This window comes from Larimichthys crocea, unplaced genomic scaffold (assembly GCF_000972845.2).
Source record: "Larimichthys crocea isolate SSNF unplaced genomic scaffold, L_crocea_2.0 scaffold100, whole genome shotgun sequence".
Classification (NCBI taxonomy): Eukaryota; Metazoa; Chordata; class Actinopteri; family Sciaenidae; genus Larimichthys; species Larimichthys crocea.
In genome coordinates, this window is record NW_020851384.1 from 81,136 (window position 1) to 108,708 (window position 27,573).

General features: G+C 47.1%; 2 protein-coding genes across 2 annotated transcripts; both read right to left on the reverse strand.

Moving 5' to 3' along the window:
* Window positions 1–473: 473 nt before the first annotated feature.
* Window positions 474–19,521, reverse strand: gon4lb (gon-4 like b). The gene is made up of 31 exons (XM_027275298.1): window positions 19,391–19,521; window positions 16,941–17,103; window positions 16,247–16,383; window positions 15,725–15,799; window positions 14,559–14,609; window positions 14,421–14,459; window positions 14,227–14,328; window positions 13,703–13,792; window positions 13,470–13,616; window positions 12,995–13,232; window positions 12,515–12,616; window positions 12,373–12,413; window positions 11,569–11,666; window positions 10,354–10,603; window positions 9,131–9,217; window positions 8,829–9,018; window positions 8,574–8,715; window positions 8,336–8,486; window positions 8,135–8,251; window positions 7,071–7,998; window positions 6,841–7,001; window positions 6,407–6,638; window positions 5,680–5,837; window positions 5,379–5,576; window positions 5,075–5,218; window positions 4,572–4,880; window positions 3,448–3,546; window positions 3,240–3,366; window positions 2,717–3,167; window positions 890–992; window positions 474–785 (listed from the first exon to the last, which is right to left on the reverse strand). Exons 1-31 carry the CDS (start codon window positions 19,412–19,414, stop codon window positions 669–671), a joined length of 5,271 nt encoding a protein of 1,756 aa, XP_027131099.1. The 5' UTR covers window positions 19,415–19,521; the 3' UTR covers window positions 474–668.
* A 2,895-nt stretch (window positions 19,522–22,416) lies between these two features.
* pnp4b (purine nucleoside phosphorylase 4b) lies at window positions 22,417–25,153 on the reverse strand. The gene is made up of 6 exons (XM_027275313.1): window positions 24,983–25,153; window positions 24,294–24,397; window positions 23,928–24,103; window positions 23,617–23,807; window positions 22,828–22,907; window positions 22,417–22,650 (listed from the first exon to the last, which is right to left on the reverse strand). The coding sequence occupies exons 2-6, from the start codon at window positions 24,336–24,338 to the stop codon at window positions 22,510–22,512; spliced, it is 633 nt and encodes a 210-aa protein (XP_027131114.1). The 5' UTR covers window positions 24,339–24,397; window positions 24,983–25,153; the 3' UTR covers window positions 22,417–22,509.
* Window positions 25,154–27,573: the final 2,420 nt, after the last annotated feature.

Consider the following 27,573-nt stretch of genomic DNA (forward strand, 5'->3'; position numbering starts at 1 on the left):
AGAGCGAGCACAGGGATGACCACAGCAGCTATCTGAAAAGCTTGAGTCATAAACTTTGAACAAGTTTTATATAAACTGATAAACATTTTTATGTTTTTCATCCATAGAAAGTAATTTTTCTGTCAAAGTGAGATTAACTCAGTCAGCTGATCAGTTGTCATAATAGTTTTGATTATTCATGATGTTTGAACTACTGATGATCAGGCTGAAGGTGTACTTTGTTTTTTATGAGCTGATGTCGTGACCTGTGTTTTACGTGTGTTTACATCTGTGTGCTCTGCTTTTGTTCTCAGGGACAATAAAATGAAGGTTAAAGTTGTTTGGCGCCTCTTCATGTGTTTGAAGGCTGCTGGGATGTTTTACATTTAATCTGATCAACGCCAAACAAAGACCTGAGTTTTACCTCCAGAAATAAATCTGTAATATCTAAGTCATTTTTCATTCTGAAGAAACAAACATAAACAAACATAAAGTTTGCAGACAGACTTTGATGAAAAATGTGTTTTATTGTAAATAAAAAACATTAAATAATCTAGACATTTTCATATTTACAGATTTTGTATGTACAGTAAACACATCTGTGTCATTAAATGAACCCTTTCACAATAAAAGTCCTGGTAAACTTTTACTCTGGTGAGCGTCAATCTGCAGCATCTGATTGATTAATATCAGTCTTCTACCTGATTGGCTGCTGTCGCCTCAATGGGCAGAGCCTCGTCCTCAGAGCTGGTCTGACGAGCCGCCGTCCGGAACAAACGCATCAAATCTCTAAACCGGTGAGACACCTGGAGACACGAGGGAGACTTACTGTCAGCCAATCACAAACTTCCGGTCCTTTAAGAGAGAGAAAAACTGACCAATCACAGTCAGAGTCAGAACAACCAATCACCTCACTGGGAGTCTTGTTGCCAAGCAGAGTAGAGATAGCTTGGAATGTGTTCTGATTGGCTCCCTCCTGCTGACACGTCGTCAAAATGACTCGATCAGCTTCTCTGAAAAACAACAAGAGACAGAGAGGAGGTGAGAGGAGCAGGAGCAGAGAGGAGGTGAGAGGAGGTGAGAGGAGCAGATAGGAGCAGAGAGGAGGTGAGAGGAGGTGAGAGCAGCAGGAACAGAGAGGAGGTGAGAGGAGCAGAGAGGAGCAGAGAGGAGGTGAGAGGAGCAAAGAGGAGGTGAGAGGAGCAAAGAGGAGCAGAGAGGAGGTGAGAGGAGCAGAGAGGAGCAGACAGGAGGTGAGAGGAGCAAAGAGGAGGTGAGAGGAGGTGAGAAGAGCAGAGAGGAGCAGAGAGGAGGTGAGAGGAGCAGGAGCAGAGAGGAGCAGATAGGAGCAGAGAGGAGGTGAGAGGAGGTCAAAGGAGCAGAGAGGAGGTGAGAGGAGGTGAGAGGAGCAGAGAGGACGTCAGAGGAGGAGAGAGGAGGTGAGTGGAGGTGAGAGGAGCAGAGAAGAGGTTGAGAGGAGAGGAGCAGAGAGGACGTCAGAGGAGTAGAGAGGAGGCCAGAGGAGGTGAGAGGAGCAAAGAGGAGGTGAGAGGAGCAGAGAGGAGCAGACAGAAGGTGAGAGGAGGTGAGAGGAGGTGAGAGGAGCAGGAACAGAGAGGAGGTGAGGGGGGGTGAGAGGAGGTGAGAGGAGCAGGAGCAGAGAGGAGGTGAGAGGAGGTGAGAGGAGCAGACAGAAGGTGAGAGGAGGTGAGAGGAGCAGGAGCAGAGAGGAGGTGAGAGGAGGTGAGAGGAGCAGAGAGGAGGTGAGAAGAGCAGAGAGGAGCAGAGAAGAGGTGAGAGGAGCAAAGAGGAGGTGAGAGGAGCAGATAGGAGCAGAGAGGAGGTGAGAGGAGGTGAGAGGAGGTGAGAGGAGCAGATAGGAGCAGAGAGGAGGTGAGAGAAGCAGAGAGGAGGTGAGAGGAGCAGAGAGGAGCAGAAAGGAGGTGAGAGGAGGTGAATAGAGCAGAGAGGAGCAGACAGGAGGTGAAAGGAGCAGAGAAGAGCAGAGAGGGGGTGAGAAGAGCAGAGAGGAGAAGAGAAGAGGTGAGAGGAGCAAAGAGGAGGTGAGAGGAGCAGATAGGAGCAGAGAGGAGGTGAGAGGAGGTCAGAGGAGGTGAGAGGAGCAGATAGGAGCAGAGAGGAGATGAGAGAAGCAGAGAGGAGGTGAGAGGAGCAGAGAGGAGCAGAAAGGAGGTGAGAGGAGGTGAATAGAGCAGAGAGGAGCAGACAGGAGGTGAAAGGAGCAGAGAAGAGCAGAGAGGAGGTGAGAGGAGCAAAGAGGAGGTGAGAGGAGGTAGGAGGAGCAGAGTAGGTAAGAGGAGCAGAGAGGAAGGGAAAGGAGGTGAGAGGAGCAGAGAGGAGGTGAGAGGAGCAGAGAGGAGGTGAGAGGAGCAGAGAGGAGCAGAGAGGAAGTGAGAGGAGGTCAGAGGAGCAGAGAGGAGGTCAGAGGAGGTGAGAGGAGCAGAAAGGAGGTGAGAGTAGCAGAGAGGACATCAGAGGAGCAGAGAGGACCTCAGAGGAGCAGAGAGGACATCAGAGGAGCAGAGAGGACGTCAGAGGAGCAGAGAGGAGGTCAGAGGAGGTGAGAGGAGCAGAGAGGAGGTCAGAGGAGGTGAGAGTAGCAGAGAGGACATCAGAGGAGCAGAGAGGACGTCAGAGGAGCAGAGAGGAGGTCAGAGGAGGTGAGAGGAGCAGAGAGGACCTCAGAGGAGCAGAGAGGAGGTCAGAAGAGGTTTACCTGGTCCACAGGATGACTTTCTCTCCGCTCGCTGTCAGAGAAATGTTCTTAGCACAGACTGGGAGGTCAGGGGGAGGACTGGGCCGAGGAGGAGCAGAGGAGGTGGGGGACGTGGAAGTGCAGACAGATAAAGAGATAGAGGAGACAGAGGAGGTAACGGATGTAGAAGTGAAAATGGAGTCAGTGACAGGAGAAATGGAGGACGTGACAGAGAAGACCATGGAGGAGGTGATGGGGTTTGAGGAGGTGGTAGAGAAAGTCATGGAGGAGGTGGTAGAGGGTCTCTGAGCCTCCTCTCTTCTGCTCCTCTTTAGCTCCAGGCTCTGCTCCTTCTCTCTGTTCTTTTTCTCCTCTTCATCGTCGTCCTCTTCCTCGTCCTCCTCCAGCTCCTCCTCCTCCTCTTTGTCATTAGTCAGAGGGAACGAGCCTTCCCATGACGCACTGCTTTGATCTGTAACGAGACAATACAGTCAGTCACACCTGTCAGTACATCAGGAGCCAGGACAGGTGTTCCTGTTCACACCTGGTTGTGGACTGTCGTCGTCCCCCTTCAGGTCCAGGTCTTTATCACCTGATTCATCGTGGGTGGAGCTTATCTGAGAGTAGAGAGGGTCCAGACTTTTCATGGCTCGGGACACGCCCCCTGAGGTCTGGACAGGTGAGAAGTGAACAGGTGAGTCAGGTGTGTAAATCTGTTATCATCAACACCTGAAGGAACATGGAGGACAGACCTTGTTGCCATGGCAGCGAGAGCATCCTTTCCTCCGGTGTCTGCGGATCTTTGCGTCATGACAGAGACAGGACCAGTCCTTATCTGACCAATCACAGACCTGGAACACAAATGGACCAATCACAGAGCTCAGAATATGAGATGAAGTCCATGGCTGTGCCCGAAATCACTCACTCATTCCCTACTCCCTACATAGGGAAATAAATGTAGTGGACTATATAGTGAGCTTAACAGAAAAATGTTCTGACACTTTCGGACACTTCTCTTGGCGCCGGTAATTACGTCATTGCTGTCGCACAGTTAAAACGTACCACATTAATGTCGTCTCACATAATACTTGTCCATTTACTACTGCATTTTTATTAAATTACAGTCTTATTTTTGTATTTTGTCTTCTATTTAAGCAGATTTTCATATTTTATTCTCTTGGCTCTAGTAACAGAAAGTTACAGTGTAATCTACTGGAATGTTTAATTATATGCTGTTCGTTTCACACTTTTTTTTAATGAATGTAGAAATTTAAATTGCCTTGTTTTGAAATGTGTAATAAAATAAACAATAGAATAAACTGGCCTCGTGACTGTTGTACTGCTCCTCACACACCGTCATTCTAGAAAACTCCTGTAGCACTAAAGAAATGCCGTCTACTGTCAGTCTGTTTGTGTTTTATCAATAATTCAATTATTGATGATCAGGAGGAAACTAGAATAGAGAGGAGAAGATGCGCTGCTCTTCTAAGACTAGCAAGACGTTGTCAAATTGTGAGTGATAGCCTGCTTTCTAGCGCCTTTTTAATTAGAGTAGAAATCATTTTCTTTAATTAATTCAATAAACTGTCCTTGGTCAAACTACGCCCCCTGCTGGCTCCAGCTGCCATATTTATTTTCCTTTCCTTTCCGCGCCCAGAGAACTTCTGGATGATGATGGGATATCTTGCTTCGGTTAGTGACCATCGGATGTTCACTGCATCTCGCGGTGAATTGTGGGATACATGCAGTGCACCATAGAGTGGACACTAAACATTCGGACAACACTACAAAATGGCGTGGTCACCATAGAGTGGTTAGGGAGTGATTTCGGACTCAGCCCATGACTGAAAGCTAACTTCACTTCCTGTTTTCAGACCTTGTAGGTTCTGTGAGCGTCCATCTTCCTCCTCTGACGCCGACTGGTGATTGGTTGGATTTTGTGCCCCTCCTCTTCCTCCTCCAGCTCTGGCAGTGTCACTTCCTCGAAGCCACTGGTGGCTCCACCTCCGCACAGCTGGCCGACACCCTCTCCACCGTCTGATCCGCCCCCTCCATCCTCCGGCCAATGAGCTTCTTCAAACTGTCCTGGGCGTGCTGGGGGTGGGCGGAGCTCTTCAAAAAACACCCAGAATTCAGCTTGTAGATGTGTGTGTCCTTTTAGCAGCGACGCCATCTGAGCTTTGAGCTGAAACACAATCAACAGCTGATTTAATATTCAGATTATTAGAGATCAATAACTGATGATTAAACATTTGATCAATAGAATAGAATGCCTTTATTGTCAATGACTTTATGATGAAGGTGTCACTGCTCCTGGTTGATCTGGGTTGTGTACAGGTGGTGTACAGGTGGTGTACAGGTGGTGTACAGGTGGTGTACCTCGTGGATGCTGGTTGGACTCAGGTCCGGACCGGTCTGCAGAGCCTTGATGATCTTCTGATAATGTGATGGATTATCTCCAAAGCTGATCTCCAACTGTCGCAGGAAGCGCCGGCTGCGTTCAAACGCCTGTTGCTCCTCGAACTGTGGAGAAGAAGTTTACAGGTGAAGCAGGTGAACCACTAGTGAAACACCTGGACTGTAAACTGACCCGTGAGCTTCATTAGAACCACTCAGACAAGTTTCCGCTGTTGGACCCTGCACGGATACACCCGCGTACATGCACGGATAGACCTGTTCTCACCAGTCCACACTGCAGAGCCTGCTCAGGGTGCAGGAATGCGGCAAAGTCTCGAAGCAGGTCTGTCCGGTCTCCAAGGATGCCACGCAACTTCCTGAACAACAGCATCACTTCCTGTCCGTCTCCCACCTGCTCAAACTCATTCAGCAGAGACACAAACTCCTCCACCTGTCCAGGTAAGTCCTGCAGTGCTTCACGAACCTACAGACAAACATTAAAAGTCACCTCCAGATACCTGCATCAACATGACCTTACCTGGTCCGGTCATCGGAGGAGGGGCAGATCTGATTCTGGATTGTCTCACCCTGTTCAGGTAACTCTGGGCAAACGCCACGTCTTTGCTCTCTCTGTGCGGGTCGTTGTCCAGAATGTTCTCATCGTACAACAGGAGCAGCTTAGAGGAGTCTTTACTGTGACGCTCCTGACGACTCCTCCTCAGACCGCGAAGAGGTCGGCTTCGACCTGCAGACACAGAGAGGACACAGTCAGGAAGTAGTTTAGACCACGTCAGACCAGTTTAGACCACGTCAGTCCAGTTTAGACCACGTCAGACCGCGTCAGTCTAGTTTAGACCACGTCAGACCAGTTTAGAACACATCAGATCAGTTTAGACCACGTCAGTCCAGTTTAGACCACGTCAGTCCAGTTTAGACCACGTAAGACCAGTTTAGACCACGTCAGTCCAGTTTAGACCATGACAGACCAGTTTAGACTGCGTCAGTCCAGTTTAGACCATGTCAGACCAGTTTCGACCACGTCAGACCAGTTTAGACCACGTCAGACCAGTTTAGACCACGTCAGTCTAGTTTAGACCGCGTCAGTCTAGTTTAGACCACGTCAGTCCAGTTTAGACCACGTCAGACCAGTTTAGACCGCGTCAGTCTAGTTTAGACCACGTCAGACCAGTTTAGAACACTTCAGATCAGTTTAGACCACGTCAGTCCAGTTTAGACCACGTCAGTCCAGTTTAGACCACGTCAGACCAGTTTAGACCGCGCCAGTCTAGTTTAGACCACCAGTTTAGCACTGACCTCGTCCTCGTCCAGGACACCTCCCTCCTCCTCTGGGCGTCCCCTCTCCTAAAGGCATCTCCTCGTCTCTCCCTTCCTTACTGCTCCTCCCCTCTCCGGATTCCTCCCCTTTAGGCCCCTCCTCTTCCTCCTCCTCCTCTTCCTGAGAGGTCGGTGAGTGTTCCTCCTCCGAGTCTCCATCCGCACAGAGCCGCCGTTCTGCCGCCAGCCATGTCAGCTGCTTCATGGTTTCCTGAAAAGGTCAAAGTTCAAAAACGTAGGACATTGTTCAGCTCAGAGCAGCGTCCCGTGTATGAAGGCTCAGGGTTCGAATCCGACCTTTGGCCCTTTCCCGCATGTTAATCCCCGTCTCCCTCTCTCTCCACATTCCTGTCACTCTCGAATCAAGCTGCTTCATGTTCCAAACTGAATTTGACGATCACATGATAACTCACCTGTAGCTCTGGAACAGACAGCACCGACTCCTCTGATGCTGATGACATCACTTCCTCCTCGTCTTCATCCTGTGTGAGGTCATCAAAATCCTCCTCCTCCTCCTCCTCCCCCTGTCGGTCTTGATCTTCATCCTTATCCTTCTCTCCATCCTCCTCCCTCTCTCCTCCCCCATCCTCCCTCTGTTCCTCCTCCTCCCCCTCTCCTTCCTGTTCACCCTCTGCACCCCCACCTGTTTCCTCCTCTCCACCATGTCCCTCCCTGCCCTGCTCCTCCTCTCCACTGCCTCCCTCCTCCTCCCCTCCACCTTCTTCTGCACCTCCTTCCTCTCTGCCCTCCTCCTCTCCATCAGTTTTTTCTCCTCCATTCAAACTGACCACTCCCACAAGAGTCCAGTTCTTCTCCTTCTCTCCTGGACAGGACAGAGGACTCAGTGTTGATAGTGAAGCTGAACCCTCCTCCTCCTGTCTGTCCTCCTGTCTGTCCCCCTGTCTGTCCTCCTCCTCCAGTGGAGGGTGTGGCCTTGTGGACATCTGATCCATCTCTTCCTGCTCTTCTCCGATTGGTCTGTGGATCTGTTGCCCTGCAGCATGTTGAGAAGTGACAGTGGGCGGAGCCGTGCATGGAGCCGGTGGCGTCCACATCATCTGGAGGAGGAAATACCCTGGCTTCACAGTGGCAGCTGAGCAAGGCATTATGGGATTTGTAGTGTCAGAGTTTGGCGGTGCAGTGAGGGGAAGGAGGATGGGGGCGGGGCCACCGTCAGCGCACACAGGGTGAGTGGGGACTGTATGAAGAGCAGCCAATGGGATGGCCTGACAGGTGGGAGGCAGAGTCAGGGTTCCTGAAACAGCAGGCGGAAGGTGCATGTAGCTGATTGGCTGCATGTCTACCTGTCTCTCTGCCTGTCTGTGTGCTCGTCTCGCTGTCTGCCTGTCTACCATTAAGTCCACCTGTCGATCCACCTGTCTCTCTGTTGGGGCTTTGGCAAGTGGCAGAAGAGATGCATTGTGGGCCAAAGTGAAGATGCGTTTGTGGGAGGGCGGGCGGGAGCGGGACTTGATCCAGTGGGGGTGGAGCTTAAGGTTGCATCCTGAGGGGAGGTAGGGGGGGTAACAGGTGGAGTTCAGTCGGGTCTTCTGGATGAGCGGCTGACTGTTCTGCAGGTGAGACCAGAACCATCAGAGAACCATCAGAGAACCATATTTAGTTGATGCTTATCCTTTCATTTGAAATAAAACTAAAAGTTCAGAGTGACTTCAGGCTTCATACTGATCTAGATCTCGTCTGGCAGACCTTGAGCCAGTTTGGCATGTTGGAGGTGTTTCTGTCCACTGGGGGGCGCTGGTCTCCAGACTGAACTCTGCTACAGGCGAGCAGCAGTGGCGGGACGACTCGTTGTGTCAGAAACATCTGAAAAGACGACAAGACAGAATTCAAGTTCACCCCTCCAACCACAGAGATGGTTCTGATGTCAGACGTGTAATCACATGTCACCTTGATGACATTGCCGCGTGGCGCTCTCGGCCCGCTCATCTCTCTGATGTGTTTCCTGAGATTCCACCGAGTCTTACAGAGCAGGTAGGAGCTGATCAGCTGATCCGACTGGACCGTCCCCTCAAAGTGCTTCAGACCCAGAATGATCAATCTGCACAGAGGCATCATGGGACATGATCACTGTCAGTCTGTACTCTGACAGCCCTGTATGTGTTAATCAAGCAGTGTGTATATTTACGTGTCCTCTCCTGCGGTGTAAACACTCCGGTGATGTCTTCTGTGGTCCAGGCTGCAGATAGGAAGTAGTTCTGGGTAAAGGAAGACGGGTCGGGTGGCAAACAGCCAGGCAGTGTCAGCGGGCAGCAGAGGGAAGGCGTGGCCTAAAAAGAACCAGAACTAGAGTCAGAACCAGAACATTTGCTTGTCTGACCAAACATAATAAGAGATACTAAAGTCTGATTCGACAGAGCAAAAGCCTGTTTGCCCTCCTCACTGTTAGTAGCAGGAGTCATCCTGGGGAGCCAGCGTTTGGAGGCAGCGGGAGGAGCAGGAGCAGCAGAAGGAATGTCTGCTCTCTGCTCCACCTCCTGCAGGAGATCCAGTGCCCCCTGCAGGTTACACACTCTGAAACTGCTGGGCAGAAAAACCTCCTCCTGGCGCCTGGCGAACTGCTGCAGCTCCTCCTAAAGCGAGAACAGATGTGTTCTTGTTGTTGTTTACTGACTGAACAGATGTGTTCTTGTTGTTGTTTACTGACTGACCAGGTAGTGTTCTTGTTATTGTTTACTGACTAACCAGGTAGTGTTTAGTGATGGAGGCTTCATGGTTCAAGGTATCCACACGGCGAAGCAACAGGTGAACCTGAGTCAGCAGCTGCACATGCTGGGAGAAACAAACATTTCAGTCACAGGTGAACTACTCCTGAAAATTCTGCAGTTTCTTGTACTGGATAATTTTCGTCTGAAGTTCTTGGACAGGAAATAGTTCAAAGCAAAGACATCAAGAATAAAAGCATCCAAAATACAATCAACAATAAAAAGAGAATCAACGCCTGATTGAAGAAACGTGGACATCAAGCAGAGAGACTGTGATAACTGCTGTTTGTGCCTGTCTGTAAACTGTTTTACAGATCTGTTCAAACTGTGCTAAAGGTGATATATAAATAAAGTTATTATTATTATGTATTATTGAACTTTGTGTTGTGAAGTTGGCACGTTTGCTGTGTGTTTCATGTCGAGTAACTAAATGTGGAAAAACAGATATGCTGTTGAAATTGCAGCTGTTTCTTTTCAGACATCTCAAGTTGTTCATCATCTGTTTGTAATCACCTGACTCATCCTGTCAATGACCCCTGACCCCTGACCCCTAAAATGGTGCATTATGTTGCATATGCCAGGGTCGTGACAGATATGGGGGGTCATCCAGGTGCAAGGTTTTGGTGGCTTGTTGGGATTTCTAGTGCAATATTGAGGTAAAGTGATTGTATCCACGTGTCTCAGTGTCATAGAGGCTCATCAACACATCAGCACTTAGCTGAGAACACAAGAAACACAGACACACCTGATACCTTTCAACCCAGGCGACAAAAGAAAAAGGTCCAGCCCAGGAGTTTCGTACAGACACAGTGCCAGAGTCAGGACATTAAAGTATGTCCAGCCTTGCAAGGTGTGCTCCCATATGGACCACAAAATGTGAACAACAGAAGACACATGAGATACTTCAGGAACATACAAATATTGGATTGACCTGACTAGGGCTGCAACAATTCCTTGAGCACCTTGAAAATGAGCAAAGCGAAAGTAATACTAATGAGAATAATAATTTAATACAATTACTCGATTAATTGATAGAATCTTCGACAGAATACTCGAGTACCAAAATATTCGATAGATGCAGCCTTAGGCCTTACCTACACATACACCTGCAACACATCCTGGAACATAAACCAGCTGATGTGAAGCTGATGTCACAAAGAGTGATGGAGTAGTAACAACATGATGATGTGACGTCTTACATACCTGCTGTATCTGCTGCTGTAGCTGCAATTTCTGACTGTAGTTCAGATGGAGGGCGGGGCAGACCCGGCTCGGCAACACTAAGACAGGAGAGGTCGTGTTGTGTTGTGGGCTGGGAGTATCCTTCAGGTTTATGTTGTCTCGCTGCTGATTGGTCGTGTCCTGCAGGGCTCTTCTCTGTTGCAGAGCTTCATACTGTTTTCTGACTGTTTGCCGCCGCTCTGTCAACATGCTGGCTAATGGTGCCTCAAAACTACAGACAGTAAAAAGAGACAAAAACAAACAAAAATTAGCTTTTTAAAAACTGGACATTTCTAAAGAGGTTACTGAAATGAGACATTTTTGTTAGGACATTTCTTTAGTGCATCAGGTGGAGCCTAAAATGAAGAAGACACAGGATGTCTCCCCTAAGCTGGATTCTTCTTCATGTGTTCTGTGTGAAGAAGCAGCAGCAGAGGACATTTGTTTTCCTCCCAACCCAAACAGTCACAGCACTTCTCTGCTGCACTGTCCCAACAGGAGGACCGGAGTGTTCATATATTCATGCATTTATGTTCAACCGCAGATTCTATTAAAGAAAGAAACCCACAAAGGTCAATTAAATAACTTGAAACTGACTGAAACTAATGAAACTGGCCTAGACAAAAATAATGGTGCCCCTATAAAAGACTGAAAATGATTTGACATGGTACACTAACGTGTGTCCTGGAATTAGCATCACAGGCGTCTCCAGTCAGTCTGCCTATTTAAAAGGATGAACAGTAGTCACTGTGCTGTTTGGTATCACAGTGTGCACCACACTGGACATGGACCATACTGAACATGGACCACACTGAACATGGACCATACTGAACATGGACCACACTGGACATGGACCACACTGGACATGGACTACACTGGACATGCCCCACACTGCACTTGCACTTAATACTCAGAAGTCTAAGGTCCAAAATACATGTTGACAGGTGCAGAAGTCTCATTGAGAGTTACAGAAATTGCTTTATTGCAGTGATTCCCTACAAAAGTTCAGGGTACCATCATTTTTGTCTAGGCAAGTTTCATTAGTGGCCATAGTTTGAACCACAATTCAAAAGTCTGTCTGATTTTCCTGAGTTCATTTCGGTACATTTGTGTGTGTGTGTTTAATCAGATTTCTGGACACTCTCTTGACTCCCAACCTACATCAGGACACAGTAGACACACATTGCATGGGGTTACCGTAAAGCCTGGGGGACATTGAACTTGGGTCCAGTCTGGGATGGGACTTCCTCGTCCTGCTCCTGGTCCAGCTCCTCCTCCTGGTCCTCCTCCTGGAGCTGTAGAGAAAACAGATGTCACTGCCATATGAACAGCCTTGTTGACCAAACAGCGCTTGAACTAAAAAAACAAGTTTGGACCCATCAGGTGAAAAGTGACTTTACTGAAGATTTTAAAGTGATGGTTTCTGTGTTCGAGAGCAAACGTGAAAAAATATTATTTAGACAAGTTTTAATCAGTGCTGAAAAAGGCTCTGCAGGTTTGTGGTTCCTATCATTTCCAAAAGTAGACTGGGAGCCAGAGCTTTCAGCTATCAGGCTCCTCCTCTGTGGAACAAACTACCATTCTGGGTTCTGGAGGCAGAGACGGTCAACACCTTTAAGACTTTCCCTTTTGACAGAGCTTATAGTTAGCGCTGGTTCAGGTCAACTTTTAGTTATGCTGCTATAGGACTGCACTTCCCATTATGCACTGATCTCTTCCCCTCTCTCTCTCTGAACACATTCATGTCCTATTAATACATGTTACAAACATAGCTTCTGCTGTTTAATATAGTCCTCATCACAAAGTCCTGACTCAACAAAAACTGAATGGCGGCAAAGGTCCTGAGTTTCTAAGTGCTGACAGATGAGCATGTAGTATACTATTTAAATCCAGCACACGATGCCACGTGCTGCTTATACAAAAATACGAACATACTTACCCACAGCTAGAACAGAACCTGTGAAACAAGTATCTAAATGTCCATGATGAAGACAAACTCACTGTATCAAAGAGTTCATCCAGCAGCTCGTTTACTTCCTTCTCTAAAAAAAGAAAAAAAGACACATTAACACTGAGGTGAGGACAAGAAAGAGGACCTGGAAAAACTCCAGGCCTTGAACAGTACCCAGTCCACAACACGTACTGGTAATCTGGACGGCCCGGTCCGTCCTGTAGTCCTCCAGGTCTGGTTCATCTAGGTCATCCAGAAAGTTGTACTCTGGATCGTCGTCATCATCAGCTTCCTCTGAGAAACAAACAGGTTTAGATAGCTGCAAGGCGTGTAAACAACAAACACCACATTTCCTGTTGTTCGAGCTGAAATCAGGAACTTTGAGGTCAAACATCAGAAACTGTTGTAGACCTGCTGATCAGTGCTCCAGCTGACAGTTTAACCTGACCTTTGCAGTTACAGTAGATCTGAATCAGATGTGCTACCTGCTCAGACACTCTGCAGAATTTACATTGCAGGATTTATAAACTGTTTAAAGTATTGAGTGGGGGCTGCTGAGTTATGTACCTTATCAGTGGGCTGCTGATAAGGTACATGACAGATGTGATGACAGGTCAGGTCAGACCGTCCTCGATCAGAGCAGACAAACTTTTTTTCAGCCTGACCTCTGACCTTCATTGTCGGGGGCCATGAGACCCTGCAGCCACTTTGTCCAATGACGGTCCTCCTCTCGCCTGGCAGCGCTCTGCTCGTACATGTCAGCTGTAATGTCAGGGGGCAGAAGCTCCGCTTCCAGCTGACCCAGAGGAACATTTACCAGACGAAGTTTGGAGCGTGTGCGGTACGCCAAACAGCCTTCATCATCACCGCCGCCATCATCATCACCATCATTAGGCTTTCTGTCCAGAGACTGAGAAAAACAGACGAGCGGGATGGGTAGTCAATCAAGTATGTATAGTTGGGGCTGGGGGCGTTACCTGGTTATAGGTGTAGGTGGGGCTGGAGGGTTACCTGGTTATAGGTGTAGGTGGGGCTGGAGGGTTACCTGGTTATAGGTGTAGGTGGGGCTGGGGGGTTACCTGGTTATAGATGTAGGTGGGGCTGGGGGGTTATGTGGTTATAGGTGTAGGTGGGGCTGGGGGGTTACCTGGTTATAGGTGTAGGTTGGGCTGCAGTCCAACTCCTCTTCAACAGCGTTCAGTCTCTCAAGGAATGAAGACTCAGGAGCAGTGAGAAGGTGTTGAGGAGCGCAGGGGGAGGACATCACCTGTTCCCCCAGGTGTCCTGCAGATCTCTAAAAAATAAGTAAGATATCAGAGGCCAGGATATACATATAGACTCAGAGTTTGGTACAGGTGTAAGTGGTCAGGGTTAGGGTACCTGTAAGGGTTCATCAGCCAAAAGTTTAGGTTGAGAGCCCTGATGCATTCTGGGAGGTGAAGCCAAGCTGTCAGCATCACTGAGGAAAGTCTGCACACACACATAGACACACATCTTCACGCTCAAAAACAAAAACATACAGCGACCCCTTAAAAAAAACCTGAGGAAACTCCACGTGGACAATAACGGTGATGGTAAATAACGGTATGGTAAATGGACTGTACTCATATTTCTCCTTTCTCGTCTTCTGACCACTCAAAGCTCTTTTACATATCTCATTCATACACATTCACACACTGACGGTTCAGCCTTCAGGAGCAGTTTGGGGTTCAGTATCTTTCCCAAGGACACTTCGACATGCAGACTGGAGGAGACGAGGATCAAACCATCGAGGGGTGGTGAGTGTCTAAATAACATTATAAAGTGTAGACCTGCTGAACATAGCAGATCTTCAGTTTGTTTTCATGGACTGTAATAGATCTCATGACTGTCTCACTGATGTGAAGTCAAAGGTTATTACTGACCTCTTCAGCTGTGTCTTCCTCCTCCTCATCCTCATTAGGACAGTACTCTTCATCTGATGAGTCTTCATCCTCCTCAAGATCAATGTCAACAAACTGAGGGGGCTGCACAGAGACAGACAGTCAGACAGACAAACAACCAGACAGACAGGCACAGACAGACAGAATCTTCCTGCAGACTGAATGAGATAGTTTACCTTGACTGTGGCTGTGTTCACTGCTACCAGACTCAGTGGCTGTTACCAAAGAGAGAGAGAGACAGACAGACACCCAGATTATAGTCTTTTTAAATCTCCAGGTGAAATATCAGAGAGGATTGTGGACGTTTACTTCACCTGTCCTTGCTGGACAGCCTGTTTCAGTCTGGACCGAGTCATCTTTGGTTCCTGCCGGACAACAGACAGGAGAATCAACTACAGACAGACAGGCTGACAGACAGGCTGACCGACAGGAAAATTAACCACAGACAGGGCTACTGATAGTCAGGCAGGCCGACACTATATTGCCAAAAGTATTCGCTCACCTGCCTTGACTCGCATATGAACTTAAGTGACATCCCATTCTTAATCCAAAGGGTTTAATATGACGTCAGTCCTCCAGCTGTAACAGCTTCAACTCTTCCGGGAAGGCTGTCCACAAAGTTTAGGAGTGTGTTTATGTGAGTTTTTGACCATTTTTCCAGAAGCGCATTTGTGAGGTCACACACTGATGTTGGACGAGACGGCCTGGCTCTCAGTCTGCGCTCTAATTCATCTCAAAGGTTCTATTAGGTTGAGGTCAGGACTCTGTGCAGGCCAGTCAAGTTCATCCACACCAAACTCTCATCCATGTCTGTATAGACATTGCTTTGTGCACTGGTGCACAGTCATGTTGGAAGGGAAAGGGGCTATCTCCAAACTGTTTCCACAAAGTTGGGAGCATGGAATTGTCCAGAATCTCTCGGTATGCTCCTGAACAACCCCAGACCATAATCCCCCCTCCACCTAACTTTACAGTTGGCACAATGCAGTCAGACAGGTACCGTTCTCCTGGCAACCGCCAAACCAAGACTTATCCATCAGATTGCCAGATGGAGAAGCGCGATTTGTCATTCCAGAGAACGCGTCTCCACTGCTCTAGAGTCCAGTGGCGACGTGCTTTACACTAGGGCTGCCACAAACGATTATTTTGATAGTCGACTAATCACTGATTATTTTTTCGATTAGTCGACTAATCGGATCATACGTAAATTGACTGTCCCGAAGCGGGGTGGATGGGCGGGCGCTGTAAAGCTCGCGGACGGAACCGTGAGCCACCTTCGCCCCCGAGTCTTTCCATGCCGACCCAGAGCCGCCGCGGAGGATAATCACATTATAGATAAACAACACAACAGCTGAAGTATTTTGAGTCAGCTCACTCCAATGACACTAGTGAAGGCTCTGTTCCATTTAGTGCAGCAGAGACTTTACAGTGAGCGAACATGCGGCAGGCAGCACCCTGACAAACAAACAGTGACACTCACAAACATGGGAAGGTCCTGAGTGTCTCTGATGGCAGCTTTCATCATGGCCACCACGTGCTCATGGGTAATCACCTCCTGACACGGGACACAGAAGCACGTTAGACAGCATGTAGACAGATGAACCTAACATGTAACATGTTCTCTGCATGTGTACAGTGATCTAACATGTTCTCTGCATGTGTACAGTGATCTAACATGTTCTCTGCATGCGTACAGTGATCTAACATGTAACATATTCTCTGCACGTGTACAGTGATCTAACACGTAACATGTTCTCTGCATGTGTACAGTCATCTAACATGTAACATGTTCTCTGCATGTGTACAGTGATCTAACATGTTCTCTGCATGTGTACAGTGATCTAACATGTTCTCTGCATGTGCACAGTGATCTAACATGTAACATGTTCTCTGCATGTGCACAGTGATCTAACATGTTCTTTGCATGCATACAGTGATCTAACATGTAACATGTTCTCTGCATGTGTGTGTGTGTGTGTCTGTGTGTTCATGCAACGCTCACGTGCAGGATGGTGCGCACGTTGCGTGACGTCAGGTTGTGCTGTTTGGACTTCCTGTCCAGGTCGATGTCCAGTCGTCCCAGTTCATCGTCACTGGACTCGCTGGTCTCCATGGTAACCACCTTCATAATGCCACCACCTGAGCCGGAAACAGACACTTCAGGTATGAAACACGTGGCTCCACCAACAGGTTAGTCCAACCACACTTTAGTGGGTACTCAGACAGGGACAGGCAAACCGGCGATGCCGGCGGTGTTTTTCAAGAGAGACAGAGACAGAGAGGGAGACAGAGAGAGACAGAGAAACAGACAGAGAGAGAGACAGAGAAACAGACAGAGAGACAGAGAAACAGAGAGACAGACAGACAGAGAGAGAGAGAGGAAGAGAGAGACAGACAGACAGAGAGAGAGACAGAGAGACAGACAGACAGAGAGAGAGAGGGACAGAGAGACAGACAGACAGAGACAGAGAGACAGACAGACAGAGAAAGAGAGACATAGACTAACAACAGAGCGTCTTCAAACAGCTGGATTCATTAATCAGAGAAATAAAAAGTTACTTCCTGATTGTTTCACAGGTTACAGTCAGCAGGTACAGACACGCCCACAGCAGCACACCTCAGCTCCCACCACCACCACCACCACCGGTTGCCGGTTTCCCTGTCCCTGTCTGAACGTAGCCTTATTTATGCGTCACCTGACTCTTCCTCTTCCCGTCTGTCCTCAGGGGAACTTCCTGTGACAGGTGTGGACGCTGTCTGTGACTTCCTGTCCAGTCCGAAGGTCTCTCTGTGCGTCCTCAAACATTTAGACTGCAGAGGACAGACATCTTCTTCAGCTGGACGCCGCCGCTCCACGCTCTGACACAGACAGACAGGTCAGTAACAGACAGACAGGTCAGTAACAGACAGACAGGTCACTCTAACAGACAGACAGGTCACTCTAACAGACAGACAGGTCAGTAACAGACAGACAGGTCACTCTATCAGACAGACAGGTCACTCTAACAGACAGACAGGTCACTCTAACAGACAGACAGGTCACTCTAGCAGACAGACAGGTCGCTATAACAGATAGACAGGTCAGTAACAGACAGACAGGTCACTATAACAGATAGACAGGTCAGTAACAGACAGACAGGTCACTCTAGCAGACAGACAGGTCAGTAACAGATAGACAGGTCACTCTAACAGACAGACAGGTCAGTAACACACAGACAGGTCACTCTAACAGACAGACAGGTCACTCTAACAGACAGACAGGTTACTCTAACAGACAGACAGGTCACTCTAACAGACAGACAGGTTATTCTAACAGACAGACAGGTCACTCTAACAGACAGACAGGTCACTCTAGCAGACAGACAGGTCACTCTAACAGACAGACAGGTCACTCTAACAGACAGACAGGTCAGTAACACATAGACAGGTCACTCTAACAGACAGACAGGTCAGTAACAGATAGACAGGTCACTCTAACAGACAGACAGGTCAGTAACACACAGACAGGTCACTCTAACAGACAGACAGGTCACTCTAACAGACAGACAGGTTACTCTAACAGACAGACAGGTCACTCTAACAGACAGACAGGTTATTCTAACAGACAGACAGGTCACTCTAGCAGACAGACAGGTCACTCTAGCAGACAGACAGGTCACTCTAACAGACAGACAGGTTATTCTAGCAGACAGACAGGTCACTCTAACAGACAGACAGGTCACTCTAGCAGACAGACAGGTCACTCTAACAGACAGACAGGTCACTCTAGCAGACAGACAGGTCACTCTAACAGACAGACAGGTCACTCTAACAGACAGACAGGTCACTCTAACAGACAGACAGGTCACTCTAGCAGACAGACAGGTCACTCTAGCAGACAGACAGGTCACTCTAACAGACAGACAGGTCAACAGACAGACAGGTCACTCTAGCAGACAGACAGGTCACTCTAGCAGACAGACAGGTCACTCTAACAGACAGACAGGTCACTCTAACAGACAGACAGGTCACTCTAGCAGACAGACAGGTCACTCTAGCAGACAGACAGGTCACTCTAACAGACAGACAGGTCACTCTAACAGACAGACAGGTCACTCTAGCAGACAGACAGGTCACTCTAACAGACAGACAGGTCACTCTAACAGACAGACAGGTCACTCTAGCAGACAGACAGGTCACTCTAACAGACAGACAGGTCACTCTAACAGACAGACAGGTCACTCTAGCAGACAGACAGGTCACTCTAACAGACAGACAGGTCACTCTAACAGACAGACAGGTCACTCTAGCAGACAGACAGGTCACTCTAACAGACAGACAGGTCACTCTAACAGACAGACAGGTCACTCTAGCAGACAGACAGGTCACTCTAACAGACAGACAGGTCACTCTAACAGACAGACAGGTCACTCTAGCAGACAGACAGGTTATTCTAGCAGACAGACAGGTCACTCTAACAGACAGACAGGTCACTCTAGCAGACAGACAGGTCACTCTAACAGACAGACAGGTCACTCTAACAGACAGACAGGTCACTCTAGCAGACAGACAGGTCACTCTAGCAGACAGACAGGTCAGTAACACACAGACCGGTCACTCTAACAGACAGACAGGTCAGTAACAGATAGACAGGTCACTCTAAAGGACAGACAGACAGGTCACTCTAGCAGACAGACAGGTCACTCTAGCAGACAGACAGGTCACTCTAACAGACAGACAGGTCACTCTAACAGACAGACAGGTCACTCTAACAGACAGACAGGTCACTCTAACAGACAGACAGGTCACTCTAACAGACAGACAGGTCACTCTAACAGACAGACAGGTCACTCTAACAGACAGACAGGTCACTCTAACAGACAGACAGGTCACTCTAACAGACAGACAGGTCACTCTAACAGACAGACAGGTCACTCTAACAGACAGACAGGTCACTCTAGCAGACAGACAGGTCCTTTCTATGGTTGTTACGGTTAGCTTAGCTTGAGCATTGAGCTAACGGCAGCAGCGGCAGCCAGTGCTACTGAGCATGCGCAGTGGTTGTTTCATGTCTTCAGGTTCGTGGCGCCAAGCTCGCGCGGTGATATTAATGACGTCGCGGAAACATCAAACATTGGACTGAACGTAAACAAATGCCATAACTCACGCTCACAGTGACGTCAGCAGCCATCTGTTCACTCTGTCATGACGACACAGTTAGCCTCTGTGCGCTGTTAGCTCCTGTTAGCTCCGATAGCCTCGGCTTTACTAACAACAATGGCACTTCCGGTTCCAGTCCTTCAAAATAAAAGCGGGACGTCATTGTTCGTATTAGTGGATGTGAATGGCGCCACCTGCTGTACCGGATGTGATATAACCAGGATTCCGTCAAAGAGACCTATAATGTTGAATGTCATAGAAAGCTTGATGTGACGTCTCTTTAACATGAACCGTCAGCAGTGTCTCCAGACTAGAATGTGCTGACAGAACCTCTAACAGGGTCAAACATTCTCTGTGTCTGGTTCTGGGCGTTCAGTGTTTGTGGTGTTTCTGTAGAGGTTTAAAGTCTGACCACCAGCATGAGTCCAACAGACTCTTCTGATGAACTTTGAGTCTCTAATGATCAATAAATATGACAGCATCAGACATCAGAGGCTCCTGAACACTGTCTGAACTCCTGACCTCACCACTGACCATTGACCACTGACCTTTGACCTTTGACTATTGATTTCAGCAATTTCTCCACAACAACCTGTCTCCCATCAAGTCACCTTTCTGCCATTGTGATGTGATGCAGGTTATACACTGTAAAACATGTCTGTAGATTTTACGGTGAAAAACCGCTAAATCATGACAGTAAAGGACCGTACAACTATAAAAGGGTTAATTCAGTTTCAGTAACAACGAAACACCATAAATGTATGTATCAGCCAAAACAGGAATTTTTACATGTTTTTTATAAATACATTACTCCACTGTAAAATATACTTACACTGTGTTTATAATGGAAATATACTGTGACAGTTGTAGAGAGGGACAGATTTATCATGTCCAGCTGTTGGTGGTGTTGGAGAGGAGAGTTAGGGTAAGTTGGAGGGTTAGGGTTGGAGATCTTTGACCGTTAACAATGACATCACAGTGCTTGTGCTTGATGATTGGTCCAGGTGATCATCAACAATGCAGCAGGAAACTTCGTCTGTCCATCAGATAGATAAGGTGCTGTGGCAAGATGATGGTAATAGTACTGATGGTATGATGGTAATATAAATAGTAGAGTATATATAGTATATAATAATAATAATCATAATAAGTTAATAACAGTATATAATAATAATAACAGTATATAGTCACAATGGCAGCAACTGTATAATAGTAATAATATAGATACACATAGAAATGTGTCATATTTATCCTGCGTAAGGACTGCATATACATAACTGCAATATATAATATGTACACATGTATAAATTTATTTGTCCACATCCGTCCCACCTATGCTGACAGGAGAGGGCAGGGGCTTGTTTCTCCTGAAGTCCACCACCATCTCCTTCTTCTTCACCACGTTCAGCTGTAGGTGGTTCTCCCCACACCACTTCACAAAGCTGTCACACACAGTTCTGTAATCTCACAAACTGCCCGTCAGATAGTCATCGATCCAAGTGACGAGGGGAGCACCCACCTGCATGTTCTCCAGTTTGGCCTTCAGCAGTCTGGGCTGAATGGTGTTGAAGGCGTTGGAGAAGTCGAAGAACATGATCCGGACTGAGGTGTTGGGTCTTCCAGGGAGGAGTAAGCCTTCTGCACCAGATAGATGATTGCATCATCAACCCCAACATGGGGCTGATATGCGAACTGCAGGGGGTCTTGTGATGGGCACACCAGTGGTCTGAGGTGTGCCAGGACCAATCAGAACGTCTGTCTGTGCTGAATGGGACGGTGTTCATCACGCTGCAGCTTGGCAAAAGACTGATCCAAAGGCACCAGGACACCAGGTACTCATTCGCTTAAATTAAAACAAGACGAGGGTTATGGTCGAATAGTCAAAAAATTAGCTCCTAAGTCCTTTCCTAACCACTTTTCCTTGACTTTGATGGAAAACGTCAAAAGGTCAAGGAAAGATGTGAAGGAGAAGTGATAAGGAGTTAGGAGAAGACGACCGCTCTCACACTAGACTACGTCATGATGTGACGTGATCTGTGGTAAAACTACAAAGTCCAGAAGATGGACTACAAAACGCTCCTCTGAGATCCTTCCTGGATCCTCCCCGCGCTCTGACCGTGTTGTTTGATGCAGGAAATGTCAAACTGTGACGTCATCATCAGGTCAGAGTGTCAGTAATAATGAATATTGTCCAGCTGTCACAGAAGCAGATGAAGTGTTTGTTAGCTGCTATGCTCGCTCACCCTCCTGTCCACTCACACACAAACATATTAGCAAGTTATGGCAAAGATCTCTGAGGAATCAGCAACGGGAACTTCATGAGGATCTGCAGGACGCTGGATGGCACAGTTCCAAACAGTTTGGACTCTGTGTGTGAACGCAGAGAACACAGGCAACAACACAACACACACAATGATCAGAGTGTGACATCACGTCAACATGTATGTTCATATTCACACGTTCTCTCTGCTGCAGTATGCATCACACTGTTTAGATACATTGATGGTCAATAAGTTTCTGAGGACTTTGCATTTAATTCAGAATGCTGCTGCACGTGTTCTGACAGGAACCAAGATCAGAGATCACATCTCTCCCATTTTACTTTCTTTGCCCCGGCTCCCTATTAAATCTAGAATAGAATGTAAAATTCTTCTCCTTACTTACAAAGCTCTTCATGGTCAGGCACCATCATATCTAAAAGAGCTCATAGTGCCTAACTACTTACTACTACCTCTAGAAGCTCAGAATGCTGGGTTCCTTGTGGTTCCTATAGTTTCCAAAAGTAGTGGGATGGCATTACTTTCCTATAAGATGTTCCGGTGTATCCTATGATAAAGGAGATAATAAAGGAAGCATTGAAGCTCCTTTGCTTAACAGTTAGAGAGTTCAGCTTTTATCATGGCGGACACAGTAATACTTCAGCTCATTTCACTCAGTGAGAAAGGTTCCAAAGCATAATTGACTATTTGACTGCACCCAAGATGTTTTCAAGCAGAGCAGGTCCAGATGGAGACATTTAAGATGGCCTTGACCTTGTTTACCCTGAGTTTTAAGTTTTATTATGAAGTCAACAGACAGCTACAAACTCACTGCAGTAACAACAGACACAGATTAATGGTTGATGTGTCAGTAGGTGTTGATGTTCTGTTGCTGGCATCGAGAGATCAACATGGTGACAAGTTTCTGCAGAACTTCTGCCCTCATCTTAGTAGTCTGAAGAACCTCTTCATGGTTCACCTTCTCCTCCCGACTGTAGTCCAGAGACACCTGCAAGAACCAGGTTTGTCAAGAGTGTCGCACTGACATCACAGCAACATCATGTGACATTACTGTGACACCACAGCCGTCAAACAGCCTTAACGGTAAATGGCAGTCATTGGCCAGTCAAAGAGTCTGTTTGAATTGTTTCTCTTCATTGTTACTGTCACCATTTTAAAAACTGACCATATTGGTGATGAGGGACAGACCAAGAACTCTGAGTCCACAGTGCTTTGCAACGGTCACTTCAGGAACTATACTCATACCTAAAGAAAGGAGATGGAGAAATGGATGGATATTATTCAGGTTCATAAATGTTATAAAGTTTATCTTAACTTAAATATAACAAGTCATTTACTGAATTACTGCTGCTGTTATTAAAAACAATCTATGATTAGCTGATACCTGTTCCCAACTCCACCTTGATTTATAAAATTCTGACCTTGAATGCTCCTTGATCTTCAACAAACACCCTAAAGCTTTCTCAAGAACCATTGGATTATCTGAATCACACATAGCACTCTCGACCAATTACGTCTAAAAGATTGATAGAAAACCTCTCCAAAAACCTTATAAACTCAACAAAAACCCTGAGGACATTATTAGGAATCGTACATGACATTCTCCATGACCCCTAGAAACTTGTGAAGGACCAGAAACCTTTGTCAAGAACATAGAGAACCTCCTAAAAGCTCTACAGAAAACTCTCCAGCCATTCTTGAATGTCCCCATAAATCTCTCCCCATGAACCTCTGCAATGGGACCTGTAAGGTCTTCTCACTACAACTCCCAGAAGCTCCTTCTGTATGGCTAAATGAACAATAATGTTAGTACTGTCTGGATCTGACCTGTGGTCATATTAACACTCAACAACCACCACACTGGGTGCCTTTCACTGCCCTACCTGCTAACTCTAAAGAGGGGCATTAACCCTCCCCAACTCTGCCTGTCTGTCTGCCTCTCTTCCTGTCTTACCCACAGAATCGCAGCCCAGGATCCGCAGCATTCTGGCCTCAGCGATGGTCTCGAAATTTGGTCCGCTCACCATGCAGAAGACCCCCTCTCTGATGAAGTCACTGCAGCCGAGCTCAGAACCCACGTCCAACGCCAACCGCCGCAGGTCCTTACTGTACGCATCGGACATACACGGGAACCTGATGCCAAAACTACAGACAGACAGACAGACAGACAGGCAGACAGACAGACAGACAGGCAGTCAGACAGGCAGTCAGACATGCAGACACTCTGTCTTCCTGTCTATTTGTTTGTCTGTTGTCCTGTCTCACCGCTCATCATTGGGTCCACACAGTGGATGTTGTCCAGCGAATCCTGGCAGGTTGATGTGGTCCTTGATGATCATGATGTCACCGACCTTAAAGTCCGGACAGATTCCTCCGGACGCGTTCGTCACCAGAACAGACTCCACCCCCATCAGCTTAAAGATCCTGACAGGAAACGTCACCTGAGACAGGTACACAGACAGACAGACATGCAGTCAGATAGTCCTGGTGGAGGATAAAACACCTCAAACATGATGATTTGTCAGTGCTGGCTCAGATACTGGAGTATAAGAGACAGATGGGACAAAAACACTGTGTGAAACGTATGAATAACATTGTGTTGTGTACTAGTGTTGTTGAACTGGGACTCACACGACAGAGGGAGTAACCTTCATACAGGTGGAAGTGACCCTGCATGAAGACACAGGAAGTGTCCTCAATCGTACCAAACACCAGGCAGCCTTCATGACCCACGACTGAGAGAGAGAGAGTGAGACAGACAGACAGAGACAGAGAGAGACAGAGAGAGACAGACAGAGAGAGACAGACAGACAGACAGAGAGACAGAGAGACAGACAGACAGAGACAGAGACACAGAGAGAGAGACAGAGACAGACAGACAGACAGACAGAGACAGACAGAGAGAGAGAGACAGACAGACAGACAGACAGACAGAGACAGAGAGAGACAGAGAAAGACAGACAGAGAGAGACAGAGAGAGAGACAGAGACAGACAGACAGACAGACAGACAGACAGACAGACAGACAGACAGACAGACAGACAGACAGAGACAGAGAGAGACAGAGACAGACAGACAGAGAGAGAGAGAGAGAGAGACAGAGACAGACAGACAGACAGACAGACAGACAGACAGACAGACAGACAGACAGACAGACAGACAGAGAGACAGGAGACAGATAGTAAAATGATTTATATAACAGTACTAGTTAATTTATATTAAAATTATTAATTTATAAAATGTGTATCCATATGGATGAGATGAAAATTGAAATGCGGAAAGTGGACTAAATATTTTCTGGTGTGGACAGGTCCGCCTCACCTGTACTGACGGGAAGTTGGGGATGTCCTGGTACTTGAAGGTCTGTTTGTTGGCGGCTCCATCAGCCAGCAGACCGAGTCCTGAACCACAGATCACTGCAACCCTTTGGACGGTGATTTGTGTGTTCAGCACCATTCAGTGGTCAGTTTGTAGTCTTCAAAGGAGCAGCAGATGAGTAGTGAAGGGTGAGGCGGTAACTACCATACTGCACTCACTGTGCTGATTTACTGCACTCTCTGGTTGATTACTGCCACTCTACTGCGTTTTCTTACTGCACTCTACTGCCTTGACTTCCTGCCCTACCCACTGTCCCTACTGTGTTTATTTACTTCTATTCTTACTGTGTTGATTTACTGCCCACCCTCCTACCTTTGTTTATTGTTCTACTCCGCCCTCGCTCCCTCTCGTTTTTATTTATGCTCATCTACTGCTGTTTTTACTGCACCTCTACTGCGTTGATTTACTCATCTCTACTGCGTTTATTTACTGCTACTCTACTGTGTTTTATTTGGTATCTACTTACTCTACTGTTGTTTATTACTGCACTCTACTGGGTTTATTTACTGCACCTCCTACCCATTGATTGCAGTCTTGTACTGCCTCCACTTCCTCTCTACTGTGTTGATTTATCTGCACTCATGTGTGTGATTTACTGCACTCTACTGCGTTGATTTACTGCCCACTCTACTCGTTTATTTACTGCAACTCTACGTGATTTATTACTCTCACCTCTACGCCTGGTTTATTTTACTCCACTCTACGTGCTTTATTTACTGCACTTCTTCTACTGCGTTTATTTACTCGTAATCTACGCTCACTCTGCGTGTTTATTTACTGCACCTTCCTGCACTATGTTTATTACTGCCACTTTTCGACTCTACTGTGTTATTTACTGACTGACCGATGTTTACGACTGGCTGGTTGTGTCTTTCAGCTGCACTCTACATGCGGTTATTTACTGCACTCTACTGCGATTTTTATTTACTGCATCTACTGCCGTTTATTTATCCAACTCTACTGTGTTTATTCACTGCACTCAACTGTGTTTTTACTGCACTCTACTGTCGTTTGATTTACTGCATCTCTAGGACTACTGCGCGCTTTTTGAGTTACTTGCTCACTCTACTATTGTTTATTTACTTCACCTCATCTGTGTTTATTTCGACTGCACTCTACTGTGTTTTTCGTACTCTGCACTCTACGTGTTTATTCTGCACTCTACTGTGTTTTACTTTTCGTTATTCATTTTTACGAATTTATTTACTGCACTCTACTGTGTTATTTACTGCACTCTACTGTGTTGATTTACTGCACTCTGCTGTGTTGATTTACTGCACTTCTACTGTGTTGATTTACTGCCACTCTACTGTGTTGATTTACTGCACTCTACTGCCGTTTATTACTGCTCTATATCTACTGTGTGTTTTATTTACTTCACTTACTGTGTTATTTACTGCCACTCTACTGCGTTCATTTTACCGAATTCTACTGGACATCTTATTTACTGCTCTGCGCTGTTACTGACCCTGTTATTTATGCTACGTTTATCCGCACTCTATTTTTTATTTACTCCGCCACTCTACCTGCAGTTTATTTACGAACCTGTAGTTCTACTGCCACTACTTCCTGTATCACGCACTCTACTGTGTTGTTCGCATCCCTACCGCCCTTATTTACGCTACACTCTACTGCGTCATATTTTTGTTATATTGTCACTCTTAGTGTCGCGTTCTGTCTCATTTACTGCCAACTGTATGACCCTGCGTTTATTTACTGCCCTCTCTGCGTTTTATTCTATCCCCTGCCACTCAACCTGCCTTCTCTCTGCCCTTACCCCGACCTCTTACGCCGTTTATTTATCTGCACTTCTTACTGCTGTTTTATTACCGCACTCATTACTGTGTTTATTATTCCGATTTTCCTATTCTACCCCTGCCATTTATTTACTGCCCCACACTCTCACCTGCGTTATTCTCCCTATCTGCACACTCCGCACTGCCATGTTTATTCACTGCCACATCTACTGTGTTTATTTCCCTTTCTGTTCACAGCAACTTCTATTGCCGTTGATTTTTAATCCGCCTTCTACTGCGGTGATTCTACTTCCTCCACTCTCATTATGCGTCCCTCTTTTTGTTTATCCCTCCTGCCACTTCTGATTTCCCTGGTCTTTGATTAGGACTTTTACCCCCCTCTCACCCTGCCACATCTTTACCCTCTGTAATGACACCCCCGTATTACGTTGTTGTTTTTCTTCCTCCTCCCCTTCCCCCCTGATGATTGTTACTGCCACTCTCCTCTACTGTCGTGCTTTCGATTTACTGCCACTTCTACTTGCTGTCTACCCATTTCTCCCTCCCCTGTCTGGTCTCATACTCTAGCCTTATTTTCCCCTTCCGGGTTCATTTGTCATTTTCTTTACAGCACGCGACGGCGGTGAGGGACGGCTTCCACGCGATGGGGGGAGGGAAGCAACCTCGTCTTTTCGCTCCCACCCCCCCACGGGCCTCGTCGCTCTCCTTACTCTCTGCTACCTTCTAGTGGCTGCCTATGTATGCACCTTGCACCAGCTATGATGGCCAGGCAATGCA